Raw genomic sequence first — 15,507 nt, 5'->3', positions numbered from 1 at the left:
TCCAGTCATTAAATTATTGACTTTGCAAAATCTTATGACGTCACAGGAGTGTGGAACTACGTTAAGCTGCAATTTACATTTCTCTACAGATGCACAAATTGATATAGTTTGTTGATTATCTACATATCGAGCCCCAAAAAAGATTATGCCATATATGGACATATCATCTTCATTATAGGTCACAGTGACCTTGATTTAAAGTGTGACACACCATCTACACAAGATGTATCAGCTGATAAAAGTTTGATGATTCTAGTTCTCATAGTATTTAAGTTACGTGCCGGACACAAAGCAGGACTGACAGGCAGATGAGATCGCCATATCATGATACGTCCCGTCTTAAATGGGCATATAAAATTCATCTGATTCAATCATTATATTCATTGACAAGTTAGGTTATCTAGAGAATATATATATATATCATGTTTCATGAAATTCAGACACATGTCCATTAATAGTCATTTGCCTGGCTCTATCGTAGACAGCCTCTTTAAAAATCAATGACCATGCAATGACAGGAATTTTTTAGTGCATTACTCTGTACATTGTATCTTCTGGTCTAAAAAAAACTACAGTGTACATATAACTTATATGTCACTTACCGTAGGCCTTTATAGTATAACTCCCACAGAAGAGCTTGGACCCATTCCTCAGAATAGCAATACATTCATAAGTGACATTTCCAATGTAGTATTTTTTACGCCCATATATTTGCAAGCGAAGTGTTTCATTTTCATACAGAAGATCTGGTGCCCAGTTATCCTCTGGGTGTTCATCCACGATTAGTAAGGCACCATCCATATACCATAACCTGGTCTGTATTTCATCATCAATACACCCACACTTCAATTTCTTCTGGCTGCCATATTCAGCATATTCTACTTTACAATCAATGACTGAAAATAAACAAAGCATTTTTTAGGCCAGCTAGTTTACATACCGAGTTAACCAAGTTTAACTCACAAAATTTAATCGACACCACTTTCAAACTGCAGTTCCTGGGTTGAGAATCCAATGAGATTACGAGCCAGTCACAGGACTGCATGGCTATACACTCAAATGTTGCCAGTAAGCTCTATCCAAAATCTACCAGTCCTGATTTTCAGCTTTGTGATTTACATTGTACATGTTTAACATTTTACACAAATGAATTGACTACAATAGCTTATCTGTGATGTTGTTGTGTACTAGCTGGCTACTAAAAAACAAGAGGTCCATGGGCCACATCGCTCACCTCAGCAGCAGTTCCTAGCAATAAACAAGCTTGAGCAAAACTTTCATTATACAAGCAGCTTGGTTCAGAAAAAAAAACAAGAGGCCCATGGGCCACATCGCTCACCTGAGTCACCTTGGCCCATATCTGAACACTTTCCATATATATTTGCATGTAAAACCTTAGTCCCTATTATGGCCCAAACTACCCTTTGCAAACTTGAATCTATACACTATGTCAGAAAGCTTTCATGTAAATGTAAACTTCTTTGGCCCAATGGTTCTTGAGAAGAAGATTTTTAAAGATTTTTCCTATATTTGTATGTAAAACTTTGATCTCCCTTGTGGCCCCATCCTACCCCCAGGGGCCATGATTTGAACAAACTTGAATCTGCATTATGTCAGGAAGCTTTCATGTAAATCTCCGCTTTTCTGACTCAGTGGTTCTTGAGAAGAAGATTTTTAAAGATTTTTCCTATATATTTGTATGTAAAACTTTGATCCCCTATTGTGGCCCCATCCAACCCCCGGAGCCCATGATTTGAACAAACTTGAATCTGCATTATGTCAGGAAGCTTTCATGTAAATCTCAGCTTTTCTGGCTTAGTGGTTCTTGAGAAGATTTTTAAAGTTTTCCCCTATATATTTGTGTGTAAAACTTTGATCCCCCCTTGTGGCCCCATCTTATCCCCGGGGGCCATGATTTGAACAAACTTGAATCTGCACTATGTCAGAAAGTTTTCATGTAAAAATCAGCTTTTCTGGCTCAATGGTTCTTGAGAAGAAGATTTTTAAAGATTTTTCCTATATATTTGTATGTAAAACTTTGATCCCCTATTGTGGCCCCATCCAACCCCAGGGGCCCATGATTTGAACAAACTTGAATCTGCATTATGTCAGGAAGCTTTCATGTAAATCTCAGCTTTTCTGGCTTAGTGGTTCTTGAGAAGAAGATTTTTAAAGTTTTTCCCTATATATTTGTATGTAAAACTTTGATACCCCCTTGTGGCCCCATCCTACCACCGAGGGCCATGATTTGAACAAACTTGAATCTGCAATATGTCAGGAAGCTGTCAGGTAAATTTCAGCTCTTCTGGCCCAGTGGTTCTTGAGAAGAAGATTTTTAAATGACCCCACCCTATTTTTGCATTTTTGTGATTACCTCCCCTTTGAAAGGGACATGGCCCTTCATTTGAACAAACTTGAAAGCCCTTCATTTGAACAAACTTGAAAGCCCTTCACCCAAGGATGCTTTTGGCCATGTTTGGTTGAAATTGGCCCAGTGGTTCTGGAGAAGAAGTCGAAAATGTGAAAAGTTTAACAGACAGACGGACAGACAGACAGATGGACAGACAGACGACGGACAAAAAGCGATCAGAAAAGCTCACTTAAACCTTCGGTTCAGGTGAGCTAAAAAAAACTTTTCGAAGGTAATGACTAAAAATTCGTTATCAAACTTAATTATTAAACCTGACAACAATCCATTAATTATCTGTTCATACAGTACCCACAACGTTATTCTTGACATTCCTATCGTGCGTGTATCCTATTGTATCGTGCGTGTATCCAATCATATCGTGCATGTATCCTATCGTATTGTGTTTTGCGTTTATCAGGTTTTCCATTTTCTATCGTGCTTTGCGTTTATCAGGTCTATCATGTATGGTGTTTTGCGTGTATCAGGTTTTCCGTTCATCATGAAAATCGTTTATCGTGTAGCTTTGGAAACTATTGGGATTGTATATCAAATCTAATGAAAAAGTACGATACTTTTCGAAAGCTTTATTCGTTTTGTTAAAGAAGCTATTTATAGGAATCGAGAAAAGACAGTATATTTGGAGAACATAAAGCTGTCGATTTTAAGGCAGAAGAAGAGCTATTTGTCTGTCCAGAGAGGGTGAAAATTTATCACAATTTCATTCTAGTAAGTAATATGAAAAGTAGGCAGTGGTTTGCCGAGGAAACTGGGGACCGTAAATCTGAAAGCTCCTTCGTGTACAGTTAATAAATATTTGCTAGTCTAGAAATTTGTAATTAACACTAACAGAGAAATAGGAAGTTCTGATTTGAAAGGGAAAATCAGTAAATTACGTTGTTTATTACATATATTTTAATAAAGGCTTGTTTTCTTCCGATTTTTTTCCACCTGTGTTCTATTTATATACCCACCATTGAACTTGTGCTCGACTGTGTAACACCCGTGTTTTGACTGCAAACATTCTCAGGGACATTGTATTTGACACATTTAGAAGATTAAGTTTTAAAAGGGTGCAAGGGTGTTGCATCTCCCAAAAGTCTGCCCAATTGGGCACGACTCGACTGTCATCGTTGTTGGTTTTTTTACTTGTACACGTACCTATAATCGTATGGGTAGATACTGGAAATTAATACCGGGTTTGATGATTATTTGTTTTTTTTTTTTTACATACTAAACACAATTTTTTTTAAAGCGTTTCAATATTGTGAATTTAAAAAATCTGTGTTTTATTTTTTCATAGTTTATTTATTTTTGTTATTATTAAGATATCAATTCAAATACATATGTTCCAATTACTTATGAATATCAATCATCACTCGTGTAAATATCTAACGTATGAAGATTTGGGGTAATGCAGTGGATGTTTTTTTAAAGCGGTCATGATGAAAATAATTGTAATTGTTGAATGACCGGTGAACTTAGAGCTTGATGCAAAATATTAACCCCCTCCTCACTACACACAAAATATTCCTTGGTTTATTTCACATTCAAGATAATAGACATTAGAATTAGAGAGCTACTGAAGCATGATATCACTACATTAAAACATTTTTGTTATGCAATCCTTTGTCTTTTTAGGCTTTTATAGAGAAGAAAGTCCACTTGTAGTGAAAAGGTTACCTGTAGGTGTCCAATAAGTTGACAATTGCTGTCCATTATTTTAAAGAATGGACAGATACTGTCCGTTCTTAAAAATAATGGACAGTAATTGTCAACTTATTGGACAGTGCCAGGTAAACCCAATGACTTATTAGACATCTACAGGTAGGCTGAAAATAAGAGAAAGACAATACATTTGTCAAAGAGATACAAATTTAATTTTAAATCTATTTTTAAATTCCCTACAAGTAGGAATCAACACAGATATCGGAAAAATCACTGAAACACTTAAAGGTCATAGGAGACGGTTTTTAACAATACGTTTTCTCTCCATAATTATCAACTTTATTTCATAGACTCCTCATAAAAATACTTTTTTAAGATTAAAAACAATATTAACTCGAAGAAATTGAAGTGCAAAGGTAGTCGGAATAGAAAATTGTTACCCGATTATCGTTCCTGATTTCCTGAATTTGTGACGTCATAAGAGACCACACTCAGATTTGCGAATCAAAACAAAGGCACATCCATAGACGATTTATTCGCAACTGGAGGAGTTTTTGAATGGGGAACCATAGTTTGTTATACAAGGATATCACTTTGAACTCATAATTAATGCAAATGCCAGCCACATCTACGATTTTTCATCGGAGGACGAACAAGAAGATCGATCAAGATCCTATTTATTTCGAATCGGTTGAAACAATACTGACTGGTTAATGATAAATGTATGATAATTTCAGAGTACATTCTTTGATGACAATAAGAGAAATATAGATAGTTATTTTTGCGCTTTCTAACCCCATGCAGACACAGCGACGCAACATCTTTTTTTTCCGGGGGGGGGTGGGGGGGGGGTGAAGGTTGACTGACAAAAAAGGTGGGCACCCTCTCATCCCCCTTTGGTTTTATGTGCCCAAGTTCCACCCTGACTCGGATATATTTTATAGCCAGATCGAAATTTCCTTTACACACATCGTGAGCGCCGTTTTTTGAATTTATTTTCATAGGAGTTTTATACAAGTATCGTGTACAGCTATTTAGTTTAACAGGTGAATCTAATAAATATAAATGGCTTCAACATTCTTTTACAATAAAATTTGCGACATTAGGGCCTATATGAAGAATAATTTACCATCACATTAGCCGCTATAAGGGCTCTTTCTTGCGTATAATGGTTGGAACTGGAAGCCAGAGGAAGAACGATTTCTTCGTCTGGACCAGTTATTGAAGGAACTGTCGAAAAATCCGAATGTCCTGATTGTTTTTGTAGGCCATGCGTTATGGACGAGTCATACAGACAACTTTAGGTAGCCAAAGAATTTCTGGTGTGCAGTCCAGAAAAACTAATTCAAACAGAATAAAACTTTCTAAACAATTTTGGAATATGTTGAGTCATCGTGGGGTGTGGGACGATGATCGGTTCATAAGTTGTACATAGCCAGAAAATCTGCACAGTATGCAAGAACTCCCGTCGGAAACTGTATGTTTGGCTGACATACATCGTCGGACACAGGATATCCGACGAAGGCAGTCAAATGGATACAAGAAAACGTAGAAAAAAGAATAATCTGCCTAATTTATCAATGGCTCACGTTCTCATTTATACAAAATAAATTTATCGAGCTTTAATTCTTACATGTTGATTCATTCAACCGACCGGTTGTTCAAAATCCTCGGCCTTTAACGTTATTTTTTGTTTAAAATTTTTACCCTAATAAGGAAACCAACGTGCAAATTAGTGCTTCATTTAAAGAAAAAAAATCATCCCCCAACTCTTGCATGACCGTAAAAATTGGTTTATTTCACCTGGTATAAAAACTTGTAATTTCAATATGCTCCACCATTTGCTTTGAACATTCTTTTTTAAACAGAAAAGAGGGGGGGGGGGGGGGGGGGGGGGGGGGGGGGGGGGTCTGATAATGCAACTTTCAACATATAAAGTTAGACCTTCAATTTATTTACTTATGTATTCAGAGAGAAAAATTCTGATCAGAAAAGCTTCATATAACTATTTCATAGTCAAATTTCATTTCTAAACAAATCAGATCATGTTTATACTAAATTGTGAATATCTGTACTACAGTGTACATGTAGTCTACCGTCATTATATAGGCCTACAGTAGTCAAAGTTTTGCACGATTTTCTCGTCTTCGCCGTGCTTGCCGTTGGTTTGTAGCCTAGTCGAAAATAGTTAGAACTGCATCTGGTCGAAGATTTAATTTCATAAACCCATTAGTTTTTGCCAAAGTAGAATGAATACAATAACGAAACTGATCCTCATCAACCCCCATAATCGCGCAAAATGATTGTCAAACAACTTCGAGTTCTGTGTTTTCGGTGTAGATTTCACACCCAAGTCTTTCTGAACGTTGGATCATTTAGACAAAAGTATATAGAAATACCTGACTTGCTACATTACAATTGAATGTAAGCACATTGAACATTTTGACGGCTAAAACCCGCAGTTGTTAGTATAAACAAATACACATTTGCGTCAGGCTGGTCTCTTTTGACGTCATCAAGCAAGGGAGATAAGTCATCTTACTATTTTGATACTTCACACCACGGCAACATTTGACGGTCTGTAGCGCCTGTTACATTACGATTTTTTCTTAATGACTTCTTTATATATGTTAAGCAATTAAAGAAGAACACATTTTCGTGCAAAACAAATTTTTTTTGAAAATCGTCTCCTATGACCTTTAAGAGCCATTCTCTGTAACCACTTAAACATTTATATAAGGGGTCCGGCACGAACTGTCACCGATTTTTTTCAAATTTGGCACATCGACTTAATCTGGCATAAGTAATGTAAAACCATCATAATTTGGTTGCTATGCAACTCTGTTGCCATAGTAACACGTGCATGCCATTCAGGTAACAAAAGAGTCAATTATCGCATGAAAAATTACATTTTTCATTCAACTATACTGGATTAACCTGTTTGAGTTCTTATTTAATCATTATCAAATGATACTACATAGCATTTTTATTATTTAGTTTGATATTTAGTTAAAGGTTTGAATAATTAAGGTCTTCCGTTTCCAACGGAAGACCTTCTAGTGATTCTACTGTTTATTATTATTTTTTTTTTTTTTTCCCTTTCGTCTCCGAGACCGTTGGATTGATTTTCCTGAAACTTTCACAGATTGAAGAGAACGAGTGTACCTCGAGGCATTTTTTCATTTTTTCAAAATTCACTTCCGTTCGTGAGATTCGTCCGATTTTCCGGTTTTTGTCAGCAACTTTGTCCGGGGGTAAACTTGAAAACGACTAAAGATAATCGAATGAAACTTTCAGGGATGATAGATCTCTTTTCTCTATGGTGCATGCACGTAATATTTTTTGTCGCGGTCACTTCCGGTCGTCACCGGAAGTGATTAAATAAATCATCAATTTCAAACTTTTTTCTTTCAAATTGAAACCTATTTCGGTTTACTATATCTCCTTCCAATTCTCAAAAAATGTTGACCCCACCGGAAGTTGAATCTCCAACTTCCGGTTATATCAAAGAAAGACTATTCATTCTCTCATTTTTCAGAGCCATAAATTTCGGTCATGAAACTAGTTAATGAGTTGAGTTTTACATATATTATAGTCACTATAAATGTCTAGAGTAACGTCAAATATTTTTGTAAAATTCACTTCCGGTCGGCAAATACGGCTTATTGGCTGTTTTCGTTGTCCAGCGTTTTTCTCAGAAACGGTAAAAGATAGAGTCACCAAATTTTCAGGGTTAATAGATCTCACTTTGTAGGCGTGCAATAGGGGGTTAAGAATGTCGGCCGTCACTTCCGGTCGTCACCGGAAGTGATTAATAAATCATAAATTTCAAACTTTTTTCTTTGAAATTGAAACCTATATCGCTTTATTAGGTCTCGTTCTAATTCTCAAAAAACTATTGATCCCACCGGAAGTTGAATCTCCGACATCCGGTTATATCAAAGAAAGACTATTCATTCTCTCATTTTTCAGTGCCATAAATCTCGGTCATAAAACAAGTTAATGATTTGAATTTTACATATGTTAGAGACACTATAAATGTCTAGATTAAATTTAAATATTTTTGTAAAATTCACTTCCGGTCGTGAGATATGGGGTGGACATATTCAAACCTTGTTTTTTCAGTTTCTCAATAATGAATATAGATAGAGGCTTGAAACTTGTAGAGCTAGTTGATCAACTAACAGTAGTCCATTGTACACATACATTCAATTTTTTTGTCTGTCACTTCCGGTCTATACCGGAAGTATTTTAAAAAAATGTCGATTTTCCGATTTCTTCGAGTGATTTCTCAGAGATGGCTGGATATATTTTCTTGAAATTTTCAGGAATAATGTCTTATGAAATTGCCTTGCTATGATTATTTTTGTTTTTACAAAATTCACTTCCGGTCAGAAAATATGGCCGATTTTCTGTTTCTGAAAAGGAATTTTGTCCAGCATTTTTCTTGGAAAAGTTAAAATATAGGGTCATCAAATATTCAGGGATGATCAATCTCCGTCTGTAAGCGTGCAGTAGCGGGTTGAACATGTCGACCGTCACTTCCTGTCGTCACCGTAAGTGATCGAAAGAATCGCAAATTTCAAACTTTTTCTTTTAAATTGAAACCTATACTAGTTTATTAACTCTCTTTCAAAGTGTCAAAAGAATATTGAGTCTGTCGGTAGTCAAAACAACTACTTCCGGTTTCTTGATAAAATACCTTTTTACTTTTTGTCTCTTTGTCCCCATAAATCTCGCTTATATTTGAAGTCTTTCATATGATTTTCACATGTCTTAATAAAAAGTATCAACTTCTAAAGTTTTGATAATTTTTTTTTTCAAAATTGCCTTCCGGTCGGTAGTAACCTACTACTTTTTCTTTCTTTAGTCTACTTCTTTTTGTTGAGAACTCTTTCAGATAGAGACGTGAAATTTTCAGGGGATATAGACAGTAAAGAGTCGCTGTCATTTATAGGAAAACGCATCTGAATAGTACTTCCGGTCGTCACCGGAAGTTACGAGAAAGGAGTAAAAAATTCGATAATACAGTTCTCAATCATTGTTAGGCACATTTTCTGATACATCTAAATGGTTTTCGTAGGAATAGAAAGCTCTTTACCGGAAGTGGTCTAACGGAAGACCTACTCATTACTAGTAATGAGTGTCTAGTTCTGTTATATTTTCATTCTGTCTGGAAAAGAGGGTTGTTTGATACATTCTGAAAAAGCTAATTTAGAGGCAAATTTGAATTATGGATAAAAATTCCCGCATTCAGCTTGAAATCTATAAATGCTTGTACAACATACATTAGATATAGTACTATCATATAACAATGAGACATGTTTGGGAATCTACCATCTAAGCTGTGTTTCCATGGAAACAAAATGATGCATTTCGTCATGATATGACAGTAGAGATGCATTTTTCAATGTAATTCAAAATACAATTTTCTATGTATTCAAAGTATATAATCTTAATAACCGATTGCTACTGATGTTAGATTTTAAATTTTAACAAGTGTAATATGAGAATTCATGTTGGTTGCCATGGAAACGAAAATTGCTATTTCTTTTCAAATTCGAAATCCATGCAAAATAAATAAATTTTTAGACCAAAAAAAAAAAATGCTTTTATAGACAGATTCAACTGAAGTCAATGTTATAGTTGATAAAATATTAATACTGATAGATAATTCATATTACATTGTTGCTATGGTAACAAAATATCATAAAACAGCAAACTTGATGTTCACATTCTTTTCAAGTAAATCTCATTTTGTTATACATCATGCATGTTCTTCAATCATAAACACTCTTAATTTGTAACAGATAATTAAATCAATGCATAGTTTTTGTTTTTTTCTTTTTTTCTTCTTCAAATGTGCATCAAATTGCAAATGTATATCTTAAGAATTCATCAAAATAACTACCATATCTAGAAAATGCATATTTGAATATTTCAGTTATTTCAAACTATCATGTACATTTTTTCACCTTGCCAATCGAATTAAGTGTGACATTGAAATTGAATCATTGATCTTAAAAATTGTTCAAGTTAAATAAACTAAATAAGATACATAAAGATTGTAATTTATCATTGATTCATGAGGAATCCCCCCCCCCTCTCTCTCTCTCTCTGCAGTTCAATATTAGCTCTGCTTACTATGTATGTGCAAGAAATGTTATGCCAGTACCATGTATGAAATCTATTAAACTAACATTTTTTAATACATGACTTGACAATTTACAGTTACTTATGAGGAAGTATTTTGACCTTGACTCGTGACCTTGGCATTTGATTAAAAACAATTGAGGGCCTCTGTTTTCTAGAGTCTGGATGTTCATCATGGTCACTCGTTTAACGTATCTTTTTAAACATAGGTATGTGAATTATATTTCAACATCATAAGAAGACCTTGCTTGTAACTGTAACATACCAATGATGTTCATATTGAAGTCATTTAGTATGCTGGGAAAGTCAATATCTTTAATATCTGACATCGTTGGAACCCACGGGTTGATTCATTGATTATCATTTAACATACCGCCTAAGAATTTTTCACTCATATGGAGACGTCACCATTGTCAGTGAGGGTTGCAAAATTTAGGCCTATGCTAACGATATTTCCCTTTAGTAGAATTCTCTGCTTCAACTCGTAAGATTCACAATTTTTTTAACTCCATTGGTTATTACTATATCACATCAAAACTTAAAATTTGAAAGACATATTTCCATACTGTATTTGAATTTCGCTGGATTCAGAGGCATATTCCGAAACTTCACAACGCTTTTTTATGTTTTCTTTATTAGCATATCCTAATTCTGAATTATTATTTTCATGAATAATTTCATTTCACGAGATAGGTGTATTGGGTTCTTTTGGCTGGCGTTAGTTATTTCCTCATCCAAATATTCGAAAACACAATGCTTTTCAGATCAAAATTTGGCTCCATAACTTTCTCACCCTCCATATCCAGAATATTTGCAATACTTTCACTAAAATCCTTTAATTTTGACTGTGCAATGAAAATGTTCTCCCCATCAGAGGAAGACATGTTGATATGGCTCAGTACTATAGAAAGAGTGAATATAAAACCTGCAGTAGAAGACTACTTACCTGACACTGTCCAATAAGTGAACAGAAGAAACAGAATTCTATGCAAGACTGGTTATATTGTCAGACTATTCAAAACAGCTTTATTCATAATTATCATTGTCAATGGGTTTACCTGAGACTGTCCATTCTTAGAACAAAGGATGTAATGTTTTAAGTAGGATATAAGCCTCAAACTGTCCATTCTGTGAGAGAAAGAACTGATCTCGGCCCTACGAGCCTCGATCAGTTCTTTCTCTCACAGAATGGACAGTTTTTGGCTTATATCCTTTACTTATATTACATTTAATTAATTCACTGTATAATTTATTTATGAAACATTAGGTGACAATTATAATTTTAGAATCATTGGCTGGGAAAATTCAAATAGATATTAAATCATGAATTAAATACCGTATACAGTTTAGTTTTCTGATTTTAGCTGTGATGGAGTAAAAAATTGAAATAAAAATATCTTTTTTAAAGTACGACCGTGTATTAAAGAAATTATACGTTTTAGGTGTATAATGAATATTGAATCCTTCAGTATTATTAACAACATAAGGTAAAATTTATGTTGTCGGTATCAAAATTTCGTTCTGTCTAAATTGCATTCTACATTTACAACATTTCATCAGGTTTTCCGTTTATCGTGAAGATCGTTTATCTCAGGTTTTGCGTTTATCAGGTTTATCGTGTATCCTATCGTATCGTGCATGTATCCTATCCTAACATGCGTATATCGTGTTCTATATCGTTTATCATGTCAAGAATAACGTTGCGGGTACTGTATGCCTTTCATATTAACAAATTTCATCTATAAGGATGGTTTTTGCCAAGTTTGGTTCCCTATACATTCACACATGTAAAATTTTGACCCCTTATTGTTGCCCCACCCTAACCCTTGGGGTCATGTTTTTTACAAACTTAAATCTCCACTTTGTCAGGAAGCTTTCTTGTAACTTTCAGCTTTTCTGGCCCAGCTGGTTCTTATTGAGAAGATTTTTTAAAGCTGTATGACCCGATGTCCATGTATTTTTTATATGTACATAATTACTTTAAAGCAGATTAATTACTTTATAAAGTTATTAACTTTCCCTTAATTACATGGTTGAAAACATCTGCATGTAAAAGAAAACAGTGCGAATATTATTTAGAAAGTAAATATAGTGGCTACATATATAAATCATCCCATAATAGACGTCTATAAATAGACCCACGCGCGTCAGGGGAATCCCAGCATGATGTATTGACTCATACGCAACTGTCTAGTTTTAAGGCTGAAAGAGCGTAAAACAACGAATTACTAAGAGGTATTTGATATTTTTATTTCTATTAAACTTATGGTATGGTACTGTTATAACAAAATACACAGCTTTACACAGATAATACCATCGATGATCTGAAAGTTTGAATTGGTCACGTGACTGTCACTTGAAATGGCAGAGTGACGCGGTTATTTGTAAACATCGATTTAAAATCAAATTATTTGGGTTAAAACAGGTGAAATAATTTATGATATGTCGTACAGTCTCATAACTACATACGTGTAATGATTTAATAGCGTTTTTACGAGATGGAAAAAAATATTGTAATTCGGACCATACAGCTTTAATGTTCCCACCCTCTTTTTGAGTTTTTGTGATTATCTCCCTTGAAAGGGCATGGCCTTTCATTTCAACAAGCTTATATCCCCATATCAATGTGGATCATGTCTACCTAATCATCCTTGGATATGGATATATTACAGAAAGAGAGACAGAGAGTGCATGGTAGCAGTGTAGGATACCTATAATATTATTTTGTGTGTTATTGTTCAATTCTTAATATAATATCTAATGCATTGTGTAAAGGGAAAATGTATACCGTGCATAAATGTCAAACTATTTGCAAATAGCCTATACATATATAACTTTATGGAATGCAGCATGTGTTAGTTATAAACCTTACAAAAGCTTTGCAAATACATGAGCAATGCTTCACAGCAGCATACTTATCATGAAGTATTAACGTGCTTCTTGAAGTATGCTGGCCAAAAGTCCCGCAGTTCATGCCCTCGTATATCAAAATTTTCAAAACTGAAATTTATTTCTTAAATGAACTACAACTGTATAAACATTATAACACTAGATATCTGCAGTGTGACGTAAAATTTATTCAGTTTCTTGTTTATGCTAAAAAATATAATGACGAATTTTACCTGGCATCCATGTCAATGTTATCATGTAGAAGACAGCCATCCATATTGTTTGCATACACTTTCTCATAAGTGTGCAGTTCATAAGATGAAGAGTTCATCACCAATGTATGCCTTTTTCCTTACTTGAGAGGTCCTTCAATACACAATACACCAAGTCTTTACAGCACATACTTCCTTCCTGTTCGGCGATTGTCAGCTACAGTACAAATGACTCGAACAAGACAAACCTATGAAAATAAAGATTGATCGTCATCACTAAAGTAAAACATCCTAAATAAAGACTCCTTCATATAAAGGTAACAAAAAATGACACCCAGGTCACCAGAGAACACATCTTCTGTGAAAAGCAAATGAAAGATGGGTTTCAGGTTTGTATGTTATAGCGTCATGCCAATGGGACTGGTCTTAAAAGAATTACACTCATTTCCTCTTTACACAGAAAATTACGTATGTTTACATATATACATAATACATGTAAGAATACGCACACACACACCCCCACTTAATTTTCCTACAATGAAGTTGAATAAATATTACATTAATGATTTTAAAAATCACAAGCCATAAAGTCACAAATATGTAGTTATCAGGTTGTATAGCAATTCAAAATACAAAACTGTCAGTTATATATATCTGAAAACTTTTGAAATTTCTTCAAGCAATAGAAAATTTCACTTTTTTTCTGCTGTAAAATGTCATAATTATGATAAATTGGAGAAAATAAACCTGGCCATTTTTTAAATTTTCAAAGCAGGCTATATTGGGAATTTACTTTGAACAAAAAGATGAAGGGAATGGATGATTTCTCTCAAGTTTATACTTATTAATAACCCAGCATATATTAAACCGATGCAAGTTGTTTCGGCCTTTTTACAGTTCGGCCCTAGGTTCGTTCGGCCTCAAGTTTTTTCGGCCTCTTGTCGTTTCGGCCTCAGATACCTAGTCGTTTCGGCCCAAGTTTCGTAAGCGACAAAATACCGACAATGTGATGTTGTTTTTTTTGTTAATATAGATGTGTAATGAATTTATGCTATTGTTGTTTGTTGAATGGAAGCTGTTCGAGTGTAAGCTTTTGAGAGGTAGGCCTAGTGTTAGAAAAGATTATAAAATATATGCAAAATTGTTCAAATTTTCTTTTCCATGATGCTTAGCAAATTGTGATACCATGATGATTGTGAATAGCTTTTGAAATCATCAAGGCAAACTTTTTAACATCGAAATATAATGATTTCTTAACTTTGTGCCGTAAAATTTCAATTTAGCATTTGACATGTGATTTCACCGCAAAACCTATAGATATTAAAAATCACTTTGAAATCATGTGAAGAAACTACAAACAACTGTGTATTTTTTGTTAGTATATTTATAAAAATTAGCTACAATTTAAGTGATACTACACTAAGCTTATTCAAAAAGGCATTTTTTCAATGAAATATATTTAGTGAAAAAATAAACAATTATGACTCATGGCCAGGTACTGTTCCTGTAAACTGATGTGTTATTTGCGTAGTTAGTGTATGTTAGGTTCAGTTAGTAATTTTACGGGTGAATACAATGATGTTGATAATAAAATCTACAGTACAGACCACGAGTATTCCCCAACACACGGTGTAAAATGTCCGTGAACACGATGTATGTGTATTTCGAATACACAAGAAGACTGCCTTGTCTAAAAAGTTAGTCCCTGATACCCACCGTGAGATCAGTGGCGAATTTAAGGGGGGCAGCCGGCGTCCCACCCCCCATAAATTTTCAAATTTAAGGTAAATCGTGGTATCTTGTTTAGAAAAAATGTAATAAACGATTAAAAAAGCAATAATTTCATTCTTTCCCAGCCGGGAATATCTATCAGACATTCATATTATGAATTATTTTTTACCATAAATGTAACGTGTTCAACTTTGTATACAAATAAAGAAGTCGATCAACAGAAACACGAGTGATTGATTCTAAAATCTTATTTACAAGTTTTGATGAATATTAATGAGTCAAGTATCATGGAAAATTATTTAACCATACTAAACTGACACAGAGAACTAAAAACTTGATTGTAATGTGCACGAGGTCCGCGTGCTTGAATGCTTGAAATTCGGTCACGGCCTCCCGGGAAGCTGATTCACACTTTTACGCATGGAAATATGTTACAAAATTGTTGTA

The 15,507-nt window shown here is 34.4% G+C and overlaps 1 protein-coding gene across 15 annotated transcripts in view; it reads right to left on the bottom strand.

Moving 5' to 3' along the window:
* The window catches only part of LOC125659417 (uncharacterized), a 56,430-nt gene that overhangs the window by 17,258 nt on the left and 23,665 nt on the right, over positions 1–15,507 (bottom strand). For 14 of the 15 annotated variants that reach the window (XM_048891087.2, XM_056148817.1, XM_056148811.1 and 11 more), the window contains 2 exons: positions 13,351–13,577; positions 603–896 (listed from right to left, as the gene is read on the bottom strand). In XM_048891087.2, coding sequence (XP_048747044.2) covers positions 603–896; positions 13,351–13,432 — 376 coding nt within the window. In that variant the 5' untranslated portion in view covers positions 13,433–13,577. Of the gene's footprint in view, positions 1–602; positions 897–13,350; positions 13,578–13,672; positions 13,762–15,507 lie in introns of those variants that run through there. The other variant, XM_056148814.1, reaches the window with a different exon arrangement.

The sequence above is a fragment of the Ostrea edulis genome, chromosome 9 (assembly GCF_947568905.1).
Source record: "Ostrea edulis chromosome 9, xbOstEdul1.1, whole genome shotgun sequence".
NCBI lineage: Eukaryota > Metazoa > Mollusca > Bivalvia > Ostreida > Ostreidae > Ostrea > Ostrea edulis.
This window is presented reverse-complemented; position numbering and strand designations above follow the sequence as displayed.